The following is a 15,730-nucleotide window of genomic DNA, read 5'->3' on the forward strand; positions in this document are numbered from 1 at the left end:
GGCAACACCTCGTTGATCGGTCGTGTACTCTAGATCAAGCCCCAAGAACTTCTCATGATCCACCACGGTGTCAAGCCACCGTTCCTTTAACTGTCTAAGAAAATGAGGCACCACCCTGCTCTAGTTCGTGTACACGACATCGAGCTTGGTCTTGCCATGTGCGAGCACCTCTCCGAAGCGAGTTGACATGGTGGAAGAAGAGAAGGGAAGAAGAGAGGGGAAGAACAGAGCGAGAGAGGAGAAGAACAGAGAAATGGCGACAGACTCTGCTTCGGTTGTGCTTTTGCGAAGCCGGATGCAAACCGTTTGGGCCTTTAGTCGTGGGATGAGCCACAAACCGGGACTAAAGGGTGATACGAACGGTTGCCACCACCACTTCGTCCCGGTTTGCTGTACTAACCGGGACTAAAGGGGGACACGAACGGTCCACCTGGTCCCGGTTTGACCCACCAACTGGGACTAAAGGGGGATACGAATGGTCCCTGCCTATTGGTCCTGGTTCGTATCTCGAACCGGGACCAAAGGGTTGACACGAACCGGGACCAATGGCCCACGATGCCCGCCTGGCGCCCTGGCCTCACGAACGAAGACCAATGTCACCATAGGTCCCGGTTCGTGGGTGAACTGGGACTAATGGGATTTCTTCAAGTGGACCAAAGCACTGTTTTCTACTAGTGGTAACTTGTAAATCCTAGGGTCCCTGGTGTCTATATAAACCAGAGACCCCTGTCCGTGTAGAGGATGCTGAATCATCTAGGGTTTAGCATATACAATCTCGAGGTAGATCCACTCTGTAATCATCTTCATCAATACAATCAAGCAGGACGTAGGATATTACCTACATAGGAGGCTACGAACCTGGGTAAACCGTTGTCTCCCCCTTCTTCCAACAACCCATCGATCCAAGGTCCACGGTAAGGGACCCCCTGCTAACAATGTCAGATCGGCTAAGATCACAAACTACACAGAGGTAGCGGCGGCAACAAAAAATTACGCCACACAAACAACCACGGAAAAGAGGGAATGAAGGAAGAGACAAGAGTGAAAGGAGAAAGGATATGGAGCTCGGCACCCGAGCTTAAATAGGCACTCATAAGTAAAGAAAAGGAAATTAATTCTGTTTGCAACAAACATTGAAAAATTGTATACATACGTACAATTTTCGGTGAAGAAAAAAATTCCTAAATGCTCTAAAAACCAAATCAATGCTCCAAAAAGACTATTTTTAAAGCATTTGAAGCAATACTTAGTTTTTGCCTAGAGCAGCAGTAATTTTTCAGTTCACAAAAATTTGAAGTTATGTATAAATTTTATCAATGTTTCTTGAAAAATATTTATTTTTTGTTAACATTTTTTTAAAATTTTCTTTTCATGAGAAAGCATTTGACCTCAGGTGTCTAAGGGTACTTTTAAAGAAAATGTTGTTAGTAAAAATTCTTACCATAAAATAGCTTCAGCCGAAGAAATATTGTAACCCAAATAACTATTCCATTTTCCTAATTCCGATTCATCTAATTCATGTATAACGTCATAAAATTATTTTAATTATATATTCTTTTTATTTTAAAGTAATTATTTTAATTTTGTACTCCCTCTGTTCCTAAATATAAGATCTTTTAGAGATTCTACTAGAAGACTATGTACGAAACAAAATGAGTCAATATATACTCTAAATTATGTATATGTACATTCGTATGTAATTTATAGTGCAATCTTTAAAAGGTCTTGTATTTAGGAACGGATGGAGTATTAGAGAGGGGCATTTTGGCGGTCGAGCTGTATGGAGGCCGCTATCTGCGTCCGTCCTTTCTGACATCGTGATGTGTGTTCTCTAACCATTAATTATATACTGCTTATATTTAATAGAGATACATCTATGCCGCTGCTCGTGTTCGTCGTTTGCACGCTCTCAGGCACATGTTGAAATTACTGCTGGTGGATGGCGATTGTGTGCACAGTTGGCAAGAATAGGTTTAACCCTTGATGTGACCGCTCAATGCAATTTACTGCCTCCAGCTGAACCATATCACAAAAAAGAAAAAAAATGAAGCTATTGTATGGTCATGTCAACGTTTATTCACTTGTCGGCAAGCTGTGCATGCGAACAGGGTGATCATAAATCGATAAACTTGAAACACACACTGATAAAACGTTTACATGATGATTCATAGTTGCTAACAGCAGATTTGGCCCATGTTCATCGCTGTGGGTGAGAGCTGCTAGCACTGCATATTGATGATGGGCATGTGGATGGCACGTCTGACCAGCCTGTCGTCGAGGCGTGCCCAACCTGTGATGCTATTGTCTGAAAATACAGAATACGGTGTGTGATGTATGCTTGTGAGGTTGAATACATGTCATTAATGCGTCGTCGTAGCTGTCAGATGAGATTACGGACGATCAAGATAGCGAGCTGCATGGAGCTCGTCCACCAAACAACATTTTCGTTCTAATACAAAATTATGCTAAGTTTGAAAAACTTATTTTAAAACAGAAATAGTACATTGAAAGAAAAGTAGCGGAGCTGTAGAACACATGCGTGATGTGGAGAGCTTCGCATCGCTACAAGAGTCTTTCAGCCGTTTAAGATTGCCCGCTCCCACCACACGCTCATAATTTTGATGACTCACCGTACACGTATTTATGTCGATGCACATTATTGCTTGGCTTACAAATCTGTCGGTTTCAACTTTTATTTGATGTGGCCGCGGTGACCGTGATGTGTCTAGCTTCCGCGATTTTGACTGCATTTGAGCACGTTTGGCTGTCTAGAGGGCACGGCGTCCTCAGTCACAGGCCCTAGTCACGACAGATCGAGTAAGCTAGCACCACAAGAAATCTAAAATCGATGTACCCAAAGGTGGCTATGAATATATGGCCATGATTCAGTGTTATCATATGTACATTTATCCTTGTATGTATAGTGTTTGTTTGTCGTAACAACTGTGTTCCACGGATTAAGTAAAACCACCCGCCAAATAAACTGTTACAAGAGAACCAACCCAATATCCTTAAGTACTATTCCCTCCTTTCCTAAATATAAGTCCTTTAAACGATCTTATTAAGGGACTATATACGGAGCAAAATGAATGAATCTACACTCTAAAGTATGTCTATATACATCCGTATGTAGTCCTCTAATGAAATCGCTAAAAAGACTTATATTATGGAACGGAGGGAGTACATGTCTTGTGGGCCCTCCTGTCGTCCCGTCGAGCGACTCGGTAGTGACTAGGGTTCCCTCCCCCTGCCACCTCCCCCACCCCCTCGGTGCCACATAAAATGGGCGCCGGACAAGCATGCGCGGGGCGGCGGTGATGGAGGCGACAAGGATTTCGTTTCTCCGTCCCCTTACGAAGGAATGCAGACTCTGAGGTTGCTGCCCTGTCAGGTGCAGCGATGATGCTTTGCAGTAGGTGACACTCACGACAGATGAAGCTGGTCCGGGCACTAGACCGCGTGGACGGTTAGTCATTGGCGGAAGTGGTTGTGGCACGGAACTCCTACTTTGCATCAGATCCGGAGGTTCATGTCCCTATCGTGCGTGGTCTCTCTATCGTCAGCCTCGTCCGCTAGAGGTCTTGCCATTAGCCCTGGAGTAGACGAGTTCTGGTGGAGAAGGCTCGGGACTAGGGGAAAGCATGGTAAGTTCGTCCAAGTTGGTCGCGACCGTCCAAGGGCGTCGCTTTCCTCCTCGAAAGCACCTCTGAGCCCCCCTCCCCCTCCCCCACGTCGACCCCATTCTCTGGTGAAAGCTCTAAATCTGACTCGGATTGGGCGACGATGGCGCATCGTGATCGTGCCCTTGTAGGAGGCGCTGTTGACGATGTCATTTACTTGCACTTTGGTCTCGATGCTATTGTTGGGTGTTGCACCAACGGGGGCGTTTGTATGGTTTATAGGCTAGCTGGTCCAAATTGCTAATCTATATGCCGGTATGTACCTGGGACGGGGCCTTGTCTTGTGAGGCCCTATGTGGAGGAACCTGCACATCCCCAGGGCCAGTGTTGTGCAGTCTATGGCGGTGCAATCGGTAAGGCGTGTCCCGAATCTAGGTGCCCACTCAATGGATGTGACGGATATCGAGATCGGAATCCTTCTATCTCTCGGGTGAGTGTCCCTACATTCTTACGGTGTGGCGCCTTTCGATCCAAGACGAGTGGGTAGGGCCCCCCTTCAGTGCTAGAGAAGAAATGTGGTGTGTTCCCCATTTTCCAGATCGTTAATTCCCTATCAAGATTGCAAATGCGATGGTTGGTTGATCATTTATTTCCTACACATGTCTTGCTATCTTCTGTGCCAATGTTGAGGATAGCGGCTTTGACAAGTTTTATTTTGTGTTTTTCTTTCTTCAATGCTTGTAATGGTCGTTATGTAGTTTGCCTTTTGCCTCGCAGTAAGCTCCATTGTATCGGTTTCCGTCGTTGACTCGTTGTGGCTTGTGGGTGTGTTGTAATTCTTAGCCAGTTGATGATTTTATTAACTCAAAGCGGGGCTCATTTAGAGCCTTTTTCTTGAAAAATATATACATATTTCTTTTGTGTTTGAAAATATGGCCACAAGAACAAATTGTTTGCTAGAGCAGAACTATACATGCTTAGGGAACCTTCAATCCAGACCATCAAATTGTCCCCATACGTACGGGCCGTACGGCCCAGGCGTGTTTTCCCATCCAACGCAATTCTATATTGGTACGCTAGCTGGTATGAATGTCCTTTTTCATGCAAACTGGAACATACAGGGAAGGGGCTTTGCGGGTGTCTGTACCGCTTCCAGGCATGCCTCCATCAATCTTAACCCACCCAAAACCCTTTCCCTCACCCTTTTCCATCTGTAGTGGTCAGCGCCACATTCATGTCGGTCCAGAGCGGACACGATCTCTCACTGGAGCTAGCATTGAGGTAACGTGTCGGCCGAGATTGACGCCCATGCCGCTTCCCGGTGCACGTGCCTTGTGTGCGTTCAAATGAGAACTCGTCCATCCGCCTCCCTCCATTAAACATGAGTGGTTGCCGAGGAACCTATTCTGGGGACATCAGTTTGTCTCTGCTGCCCACCATTATCCACCTCGCTGCCTGCCCTGTCATGCATCTCTCTCGAATAGAAGAAGAAGATCACCGTGCCGACTGACAGGTGGGCATATGGACCAGCTCTTTGGAGGCCAGCGCTACGAACGAGCCAATGCAAGAGGCGACATCTTCTTCGCTGGCCCAAGCTAGCATCACCATGGGTAAGGCACGGGCTCACTACACCGTCATGGTGTTGGAAGAGCGGGACGCCGCGTTCCAGCAGGTGCTTGCCGACCAGGCCTACAACCTCCGCCTCCTCGACGAGCACCAACGCGCGGAGGAGTCAGTCGCCGCTGGCACGGGCGTCATGGCGCACATGCACATGGAGAAGGAGGAGGCGCTGCTTCTATCCTACCGCTCCGCCTACGACATCCACCGCGAGCGTTAGCGATGCCAAGTCATGCAGGCAAAGAAAGAAGCATCCTTCATGAAGATCGACGAGGCAACGAGTCAAGTTGACGGCAAGGACGACATCGCCATCTCCGTGTCCACCGTGCTCCGCCTCCACGACGACAAAACCGACACATCCACGGACGCCGCCGATAGCGACGAAGAGTAGAGCATGGGATGCCGCCGGTGCTTGGGTTCCATGAAGGCCCCCACTTCTCCTCTCCCATTGAAGCAAATTTTGGCTGGCTCATCATCGTCGACGGATTAGCCGCTTACCGGCTTCACGAAGGCAAAGCTTCATTTTCCGGGGGCCATGGCCGGCCGGCGAGCTGCCCGACATGGAGAATGGGCGCTCACTAAACCGGATCAGAATAGGCTTTAGTCTAAATATGTCAAAAATGCAATGCATGTACTTCGATTTAGACCAAAAAATATCCAACTTTTAACGAAGCAGTTCCTCTGGTTTGTTTAAATTTGCATCAAATTTGTTTATTTCTGCTAAATTCCGTTCAAAATGTCGTCATATATTTACGGCTATGGTTGGATGGTCAGCTACTATCTGCGAATTGATCCTCACCTGTTCGCGGACAGATGTGGTGTCGGATTTTGGTGTGGGCGATGGAGATGCCCTTAAGGCAGAAAACAATCGACCTACGTGTTCCAATCCCCACTAACCTCCTTTTGATTTTCTCCGAGCCAACCACCACATCTGTAAATCCAGCTCGTAATTTCTGGATTCCTTATGATGCCGATGGTAAATTCCTTGGTGGGGGGGCAAAGGAGGTGTTTTTTTGGATAAAGGGCTTTATTACTCAAGGAAAGTAAGTACACCCGGCCTCTGCATAGTTAAGATGCACACAACCCCAAGTCATCAAAAGAAGAATAAAAGAGCGTGCGACAAGTTACAAATGAAGAACTATCGCCACTCAAGGTAGCTCTTTGCGTAGATCACGCGGCCACCCATGTTGGGTAAAAATATCCCTCGCCACCGCTTTCAGTCGTGCACACGCCTCCATAAAAAGGCATCGATATTCCATCCGTTGTAAGATGGACCACGAACGGAGAATACCCGTGCATCGATAAAGAACCTGCAAACAGGTGAAATTTTTATCAGAAAAAATCTTGTCATTTCTACATAGCCAGAGCGACCATATTACGGCGAGCGCTCCTACCCTAAGAATGGTTTTAAGCTTATTATCTATCCCGTTAAGCCAATTGCCAAAGATATTAGCAACGGATGTGGGTTGATATAAGTTTGAAGCCATTTGGATATTTGACCAGATAGAACGTGCAACCTTACAAGTGAAGAAAATGTGTTTTATTGTTTCATCATGAGTACATGAAACACACTTCATACTCCCTTGCCAGTTGCGTTTGGCAAGATTATCTTTCGTTAGGATGACACCTCTGCGAAGATACCATGCAAAGACTTTAATCTTTAGAGATATCTTCATTTGCCATACTTTGTGATTATTATCGACTGGTATTTCAGGTTGGACAAGTGCCCTATACATAGAATCCACAGAGAATTTTCCATTCGTATTGAGATTCCATCGAAACTCGTCGTGACCTTGTAACAGCTGCACTACTGCTAACCGTTCCAACAAGGCATTCCAAGACGCAAGTCTAGGACCGAGTAAGTCTCTCCTGAATGCCACATTAGGGGGTGACTCTTGGATGACCATGGCCAGCGTATCTCTCTTATGTTATCTCTCTTATGTCGTACAATGTTATATAGGGCCGGATATTGATCTCGGAGTGTGGCATTTCCTAGCCATCTATCCTCCCAAAATCTTATTTCCGACCCATCCTTAATCTTGAAAACCCCAAAGCGATAAAAATCTTTCTTTGTCGCCATGAGACCAGCCCAAAAATGTGAATCTCCAGGCTTCCAGATAACCTGAGATAACGCTTTTGTGCCGATGTATTTCGCTTAAGGAGCGTTTGCCAAACACCATCCGATGTCAGTAGCTTATAGAGCCACTTACCAAGGAGAACAGAGTTCTTGACCTGAAGGTCATGAATACCTAAGCCCCCTTGGTCCTTCGGACGGCATACGACATTCCACTTGGTCAGTCGATACTTCTTTTTCTTGTTATCTCTTTGTCAAAAGAATCTTTATCGAAAAAAATCCAATCTATGTAAGACTCCTTTAGGTAATTGAAAGAAAGATATGAGGTGCTGGAACACACGTACAAGACTTTAGCAGTTACACTCTAATTACTATAGACCAGGTATAGTGCTCTTGGTAGAAAGTCTGCACTACTCGTGGTGACACTATAACTGCATCGGCAGTGATGCTCGCCGTGTTTCCTTAGTTGTCGTCGACGTCGATTATTCTGTGCCTGTTACCCCGTCACCTCAGCGTCAAGCAGAGATCGATGAGGATTGCGTGCATCTCACTCCATTTTTACTAAGCAGTGAGAAGACCAAGCAGGCATGCACACCAAACTAATCAGAAAGTGATGGGCCTAATATGAAACTAATCAGAAGTACCATGTTGGAGCACTACAGTAGTGTCCGGACAGTACTTTGCTTTTGCGTCGCAGTCTCGCTTGTTGGCTCGTTGCTCGGAGCCTCGGACAGATCTATATAACATGCCCTGGATTCTAGATACATTGCACATATAGAAGCTCCTTCTTCCTCTCCGGACGACAGGTTGGACTCCGGGCTTCTTGGTCTCCATAGCTCAAAGTAAACCTTTAACCTCGTCTTAGATGGAAAATTAATCCTCCACTCATGTCTAGCTTAGTTTATCTCTTACTTTCTTGGTTTGTTCCAGCTTTCGATCTAGTATATACAGCATGTTCTTTGTAATCTTCGTTGAGAAATCTTCCCAGGAGTTTCTTAATTAGCACCAGTGCAACAGAGTGGAGGGATTTCGATCAGCTAGCATGAACTAAATTATCCAAGAAGATGCATCATGCTCACTATAAACACAAGAGATGGAACCATATATAGCTTCATTGATTTGTTTATTTTTGCCTCCTTGCTTGCTCTAACTTCACCTCGTCTGCATCATGCATATGAAATGAAGGAAGGAAATAATATGGTAATGGCGCTACCAATAGTTCGTCCGAGCCAGGAAGAACCGCCGACGGGGGAGCAATTCAGCTACCAGCTCGCTGCCGCTGTGAGGAGCATCAACTGGAGCTACGCCATATTCTGGTCCATTTCAACCAGCCGTCCAGGGTAGGGAGTGCATCAGATTGATGATCACTTGGCACTGGCCGTTTCCTTTCCTCTTATGATCCGTTTGTTATGTAGGGTACTGACCTGGAAGGACGGGTTCTACAACGGCGAGATAAAGACGAGGAAGGTCACCAGCTCGGCGGACCTCACCGCCGACCAGCTCCTCCTGCAGAGGAGCGAGCAGCTGCGGGAGCTCTACCAGTCCCTCCTGTCCGGCCAGTGCGACCACCGGGGGAGGCGCCCGGCCGCCGCGCTCTCGCCGGAGGACCTCGGGGACGCCGAATGGTACTACGCCGTCTGCATGAGCTATGCCTTCCGCCCTGGCCAAGGGTATGTACTACTCCGTAGTATGCTTCAAGAACAACTCCACTGATCCATAACGGCCGATGCCTGCGCACCTACAGTAGTTAGCAATCATCTTATCTTGATAAGATAAGATTTACTTTGCTAGAGAGTGAAAACTACAACGTTTGCTATTTCGTCATCAGGTTGCCAGGCAGAAGCTTTGCGAGCAACGAGCCTGTTTGGCTGTGCAATGCTCAGTGCGCAGACACCAAAACTTTCCAGCGCTCGCTCTTAGCGAAGGTACGTTTGATTGCACCGCCCGAGTGTCTCGCAAGCCTCACTCTCATGTAGTCCCTCCGTAAATAAATGGAGTATAAGAGTGTTTAGATCACTACTTAGTGATCTAAACGCTTTTATGTTTCTTTACGAAGGGAGTACTATCTGCCTAATATGTACCCGATCTTGACTAATACCATGTTGTCTACTGTGTACTTTTGGCGCACATACTATATCTGTCGGCTAAATCAGACGACGTCTATCCAGGTTAGCTAGCGCATGTCATGCACCCTATATCTGTGTATACTGTTCATGTTTCTGACCCCAGCTGCACGGGTGACAACTTTTTTTCTTCAGACGGTCGCCTGCATTCCCTTGATGGGTGGTGTGCTTGAGCTCGGGACGACAGATACCGTGAGTTTTCCTCGCATCAAGCACATGATATTCACTTACGGTTTAAAATTAAACGGAAAACTCACTATTAGTAACGCTTTGTCGCATCAAGCACATCGAAATTGCAAAATTTAACCCGGGTTCCATGGAGCCTTGTTGTTAAGAAATACACAACAGAAGTTGTGAGCACCTATATATTTCCGTTCAGTACATCTTGCCATATGTGGGTAGACAACAAAGACAAATATGCGGATCTACAAATAGCCAATAATAGATGTGCTAGTATTTCCAAAACCACACATTGTCATCTTGTGTAGCTCACATGCATGTGTTATAGTGTTTATTATCGAATGCTACGTATATGCTAGTATAGATCTATATATACATCTAGGTAGACTTGTTTTACTGTTTTTTTTCAAAGTTGTAAATATTATTTGATTTTTTTTCCAAAATTTCAGTCTCACTACAACCCTGATCTCCCAATTATTCGCTCAAGCTGCCATGTCAACTATGGTACAAGTTTGAAGTTTGTTACCCTTTCATTCTTTCCCTGCCCTTGTTGCTTACAAATGCGAGCTTTGCTACAAGTACGAACGTTTTACAGGATTTTTACAGGCAAAGTTGAAGTGGCTTATTTTAATTGGTACTTAGATGAGGCCGGCCCTAAGAATCAAGGGGAGATTAGTGAGGAGAAAAACCCATCAGTCTGTAACCTTCTGTAAAAAAGGTCCGTAGGTCTGGCATTTTCCTACAAATGCGGACGAAACCAATATCTTTTGAGGCCTCTGCTACGTTATTCTAGTGTGTTATTTTTCAAGAACAAGAAACACAATGCTGCATGTCATTGTCATTAAGAAGGAAAGGGAGTTAATTACAAGCAAATAGTCGTGACAAAGCATGTAGTGTTGTTATACCACACGTGAGACCACCGCCACCACATTCATATCTAGGCCCACTCCTCCCTAATCTTTGTCACTGACTGCCTAGCCTTTTTGGAAAGCATAAGTTCTTGTGCCGCCGGTGCGACCACTCTTTGCACCGATGACACTTTCCCATCAAAAACTCTAGTGTTGCGCTCTAGCCTTCATTAATGTCAGCCAGCCGGTCTTGAACGACAATGAAGTCTTCCAAGTCGCCCACAACGTGAGGTTGCAAATCTACTTTGGTGAAGGCACATGTGCGTATAGCCCCAAATACGTGCACAGAAATTTGGCCACTTGATTTGCAAGAGAAGCGGTCAGAACATCCAAACAATCCACTCCCTCGCATCGGGTAGGTGAAATCACATGTTTCTAAAGATTAACCACAAGACCAAAATCGCCACCAAATAACGTCAAAGATCTCCTTCCTTGCCAACAACTCGCTTTCTCTGGGTTTGAGGTAACCCGATAGCCGGTGACGAACACCCCATCTATCCAAAGGTTCAGACACACCAAAATCCTCCACTTTATTCCTTGTGCAGGTGGTAAAGCCCCTTGCCTCGTGGCATGACAATAGGTTGTCCTGATTTTGTTTCTCGGATTCGTCATAAAGGGGAGGCTTTTATACCGTATGATTGAAAATTTTGTATTCTATCAGTAAATTACGATAAATAAATAAAAATACTTCTTTTAATGTAAAATATATTCTTATACTATGTGACAACGGGAAGGCGGTACCGTTTGCTGGGGACACTCATTAAATCATGAAGACACAATACTACTAAATCAATCCATGAATTGTTTGAGAGGGTGCTTGGATCCAAGAGACTAAAACTAGTCTGACTAAAACTAGTCTCTTTAAGAGGCTAAAGTTCCAAGCACCCCTGACTAAAGAGAGGCTAAAACTAGTCTTGAGGCTAAAATCTTTTAGTCAGGGGTACCCCTACTAAAATGTGCATTAGTCCTCTCTCTCCTCATTTAACTCCTCATGCAAGTTCTAGATTGGAGGGTTTGGAGGATAATAAATGCTCATTAACTTGATTTTAGTCTTTTTAGTACTTGGATCCAAGCATGGGTGGGGCTAGCAAATTTTAGTCTCACTACTTTTAGTCATGGGACTAAAACGTATCCAAGCACCCTCTGAGTTCTTCACCAAATTAAATGCTACTGTGCTGATTAATTCATTCGAATATAAGTTAAAAGTTAACCAAAGCACTATCAATCGATTTGCTAGGTTTTGGAGGACAGGGACATGGTGAACCGGATCAGCACATCTTTCTGGGACCTGAAGATCCCAACAAGCTCGAAGCCGGAGGAGCCCTCCAGCCCATCAGCAGACGACGCTGGTGAGGCCGACATCGTGTTCCAAGACCTCGACCACAACACCATGGCCGCGATGATCCCCGGGGAACTCGAGCTAGGGGAGGTCGAGTGCCTGTCCGACGACAACCTCGAGCGGATCACGAAGGAGATCAACGGGTTCTACGGCCTCTGCGACGAGCTGGACGTCGGCGCTCTCGACGAAAACTGGATCATAGGCGGGTCTTTCGAGGTCATGTCCTCGCCGGAAGCGCCACCGGCGCCTGCAGCCACCGGCGGCATCACTGATGGTATTGTCACTTTAAGCGCCGCTGCGTCCTCTCTCTCATCGTGCTTTACGGCTTGGAAGAGATCGTGGGACTCAGCCGAAGACATGGCTGCGCCGGTCGCCGGGCAGTCGCAGAAGTTACTGAAGAAAGCTTTGGCCGGTGGTGTGTGGGCGATTAACGGCGGCGGCGGCGGCGGCACGGCGAGAGCTCAGGAAAGTAGCAACACCAAGAACCATGTCATATCGGAGAGGCGGCGCCGGGAGAAGCTCAACGAGATGTTCCTGATTCTCAAGTCACTGGTGCCGTCCATTCACAAGGTAACACGCGCACATCACCGGAAAGCAAAAGAAAAAATACTTTCCAGAGATGTGTTTCTGAACTTTTGTTTGCAGGTGGACAAGGCATCCATCCTAGCTGAGACGATAGCCTATCTCAGAGAGCTGGAGCAAAGGGTGGAGGAGCTAGAATCCAACAGGGCGCCGTCGCGGCCGGCCGGAGCAGCCGTCCGGAGACACCATGACGCCGCGGCGAAGAAGATGTTAGCTGGATCCAAGAGAAAGGCGTCGGAGCTCGGCGGGGACGACGGCCCGAACAGCGTCGTCAACGTCACGGTGACGGAGAAAGAGGTGCTCCTGGAGGTGCAATGCCGGTGGAAGGAGCTGCTGATGACGCAGGTGTTCGACGCCATCAAGAGCCTCCGCCTGGACGTGCTCTCCGTGCGCGCGTCGACGCCCGACGGCCTCCTCGCTCTCAAGATACGAGCTCAGGTCCGTCTGGTAGCAGCTGATTAACTTAGCTCCATCCGGCGGTAAAAAATGCAGCATTAATTAACGCTCGTATGCATGGCTATGGTTTACTGTTGCAGTTCGCCGGTCGTGGCGCCGTGGAGCCCGGGATGATCATCGGAGCGCTTCAGACAGCTACACGCGGGCGCTGAAAAAAAAGGATGCTGCTGAGACACTGGTACTGTACTGTAGATCCGCGTCACGAGCTGGGACATACATGAAAGATTGACAATGATGGTGGCTATCTTCTTCGGACATGACAATTATTTTCGTTCGTTCCGATGTGCAGTGATGTGGGACGTGACAAATAGATTTCCGATCTTTGGATCCACTTGAAATCATGTGAACCGGAGAGCTCGTGGGTGCAGGATGCGCGTCACGAGCGCGCGCGGTGCAACTACCAGTCTCCCCACATGCCGGTCGTACAACGGTGTATGGGGCGGGTTGCTCCTCACCTGACATCGCATCTGTAGACTGTAGCAAATCTGGACGGCGCGACGGGGTACCACCGCGAGCGAGCGCCCGGTCGGCCCCGCTCGCTCGGCTGCGCGACAGCGCGCGTGCGCCGGCGACGCCGACTGGCCAGCTCGTGCTCGCCCATGTCGCGGCCATACACGACGCACCGCTGCGCGTCATGTAACCTTTTCCTCCGTACTACGTTCCCGTCGGATGCGCATGCGCCGTGACGACATGGCCGAAGGAATTTTAACGTGGTCCTTCTTGCCTCCTCTCTATTATTAAAAGCACGAAAAGGCAGATCCAGCTCACAATCCAAACCGTCTAATGAGATAATTAATGGACTAAAATACCCTGTTAACGAAAGTGATTTACCAACGGAACGCTAATTTCCCTTCGTCATCCCGCTTCCCGCACGTCCTCCGTCAACCGACGCCACAACCGCACACCCGCACGTGTCCCGAATCCCGCACCCGCCCTTGCTCCATCGCGCCCATGCGCCGCCACCTCTCCTGTGCCACCGCGGCCGCACGCCGCCACCTCTCCCGCACCCGGTCCCGCTCCATCGCGCCCGTGCGCCGCCACCTCTCCTGCGCCACCGCTCCCGCTCCCCCGCCGCCACGCCCGTACGCCGCCACCTCTCCCGCGCCACTGCGCCCGAGCCTCGCTCAGCACTCCCGTATCCGCCCCCGCCGACCGCCCCGTCGCTCAGCCCCCGACGGGCCATCCCGCCGCTCATCCCCTGCCGGCTGTCGCGTCGCTCCTCCTCCGCTCGTGCCACCGTACTCGCGCCGCATCATCGCTTCCGCGCTCATTCCATCCCGTACGCGTGCGCCGATATCTGTCACCGCGATGCTGCGTCAAGCGCCTCGGCAGCAGCGCTCCCAGGCTGCTCGGCGAAATGCCGAGCTAGATGCTTGTTCCTGGACAATGACGGTGGTCGTAGATCAGGCTTGGGATGCGTTCCGTGACGGGCAAGCGACGGTTCGTGACCTGTAGAGTGGTGGTGACGACGCTCATCAACTCATGGCGACGGCGAGCTTGAGCGGCTGGCGCTGGAGCTAGAGACAGGTCGGTGTTGTTCTCGGTGACATTGCAGGGCGGTCTGGAGAAGGAAGCATAAGATCTCACATAAACGACTAAACGGTACTCTGCCATAATCTTTAACCTATTTGTTTTTCGCTACTGCACTTGTGTTTTTAATCCATAGCCCTGACTTGGCTCAAATTGCAGACTGCATTCCTCAAAGTTCAGCTATGACAGTTCCATTAGTTGATCTGTACACTCTGAAGCAGGCTACATTGAATTTCTCCGAGACCCATGTGATTGGTCAAGGAGGGTTTGGCATAGTGTATAAGGTGCACGCACATCCATTTGATCCCAAATGCTTTGTATCCAATTTGCTTGTTTGATCAACTTCAGGTCTACTCTGCAAGGGTTTAATTAGGAAGCTTTTACTTACGAGATTATAGGCTAACTAACATAAAGCTTAACAATTGTACAATCACTAGGGTCAATTACCTGACGGGAGAACGATTGCGGTGAAGAGGCTTAGGCAGTCTGCTCGCACGAGGAAAGGTAAATGTGATTTCACAAGAGAAGTGGAGGTGATAGTCAGGCTCTGGCATGGTAACCTTGTTCCCCTCCTTGCTTACTGCAACGAAGGTGACGAGAGGATACTCGTCTATGTCTACATGCCCAACAAGAGCCTCGATCTCTACATATTTGGTACAATATACTTATACAACTTGGCTTGCCTATTATCAAAATTTGGATCAAAATATATCATTAGGTTCTCCTCTGTCTGTCTTTGCATTTGGTTTGCTAACAGCAAAAACATGTTTGTGCGTCGTAGGTGAACCCAGCCTCCGTGCTACGCTGAGCTGCAGATACTGAAGTAGACGGGAGCAAGTAGACAGGAGCAGGTGAGAAATAGTCTTTCCACGACTGTTTATCCGACGCCTTGGCTTGGCTTGGCTCATGCTCCTCGCGGTCTGTGAATGAGTTCGTCCTTGCCAGGTATGGAGTTGCATGATGTTACTTCAAAACACCAATACTGTTGGATGCTTGCTACAGAGTAATGATTAACATATCACTAAATAGAATATCTATTTTCTTTAATAAGTGCTATGTACATTTGCTCTTCAGAACTAGAAGTTGTTTCATTGTACCGGCTTGTTGATCCATAGACTGGTTTGCTATGCATCCTTATTTAATACTAGCAAAATCATAGTTAATTGTATGCATTATCTTGTTGATTGAGAGCTAAAAATAGGATGGTCAGGTCAGTACATGATAGATGTTGGTTCGATTGTCCCACTCTTCAATTTTAGGACTAAAATAATACATGAGTACGGAATATGCAGTATCATGTT

At 47.7% G+C, this 15,730-nt stretch overlaps 1 protein-coding gene and 1 long non-coding RNA gene across 2 annotated transcripts; both read left to right on the forward strand.

The window, feature by feature from the left end:
- The first annotated feature begins 8,079 nt into the window (after positions 1-8,079).
- On the forward strand, positions 8,080-13,230 carry LOC123430672 (anthocyanin regulatory R-S protein-like). Its single transcript, XM_045114522.1, has 9 exons — positions 8,080-8,153; positions 8,497-8,651; positions 8,727-8,981; positions 9,140-9,236; positions 9,465-9,479; positions 9,570-9,626; positions 11,760-12,431; positions 12,507-12,881; positions 12,980-13,230. The coding sequence occupies exons 2-9, from the start codon at positions 8,509-8,511 to the stop codon at positions 13,049-13,051; spliced, it is 1,686 nt and encodes a 561-aa protein (XP_044970457.1). The 5' UTR covers positions 8,080-8,153; positions 8,497-8,508; the 3' UTR covers positions 13,052-13,230.
- A 1,233-nt stretch (positions 13,231-14,463) lies between these two features.
- Positions 14,464-14,956, forward strand: LOC123430674. The gene is made up of 3 exons (XR_006622971.1): positions 14,464-14,501; positions 14,589-14,713; positions 14,867-14,956. It is a non-coding gene; the product is annotated as an uncharacterized LOC123430674 (long non-coding RNA).
- The last annotated feature ends 774 nt before the right edge of the window (positions 14,957-15,730 follow it).

The sequence above is a fragment of the Hordeum vulgare genome, chromosome 2H (genome assembly GCF_904849725.1).
Source record: "Hordeum vulgare subsp. vulgare chromosome 2H, MorexV3_pseudomolecules_assembly, whole genome shotgun sequence".
Classification (NCBI taxonomy): Eukaryota; Viridiplantae; Streptophyta; class Magnoliopsida; order Poales; family Poaceae; genus Hordeum; species Hordeum vulgare.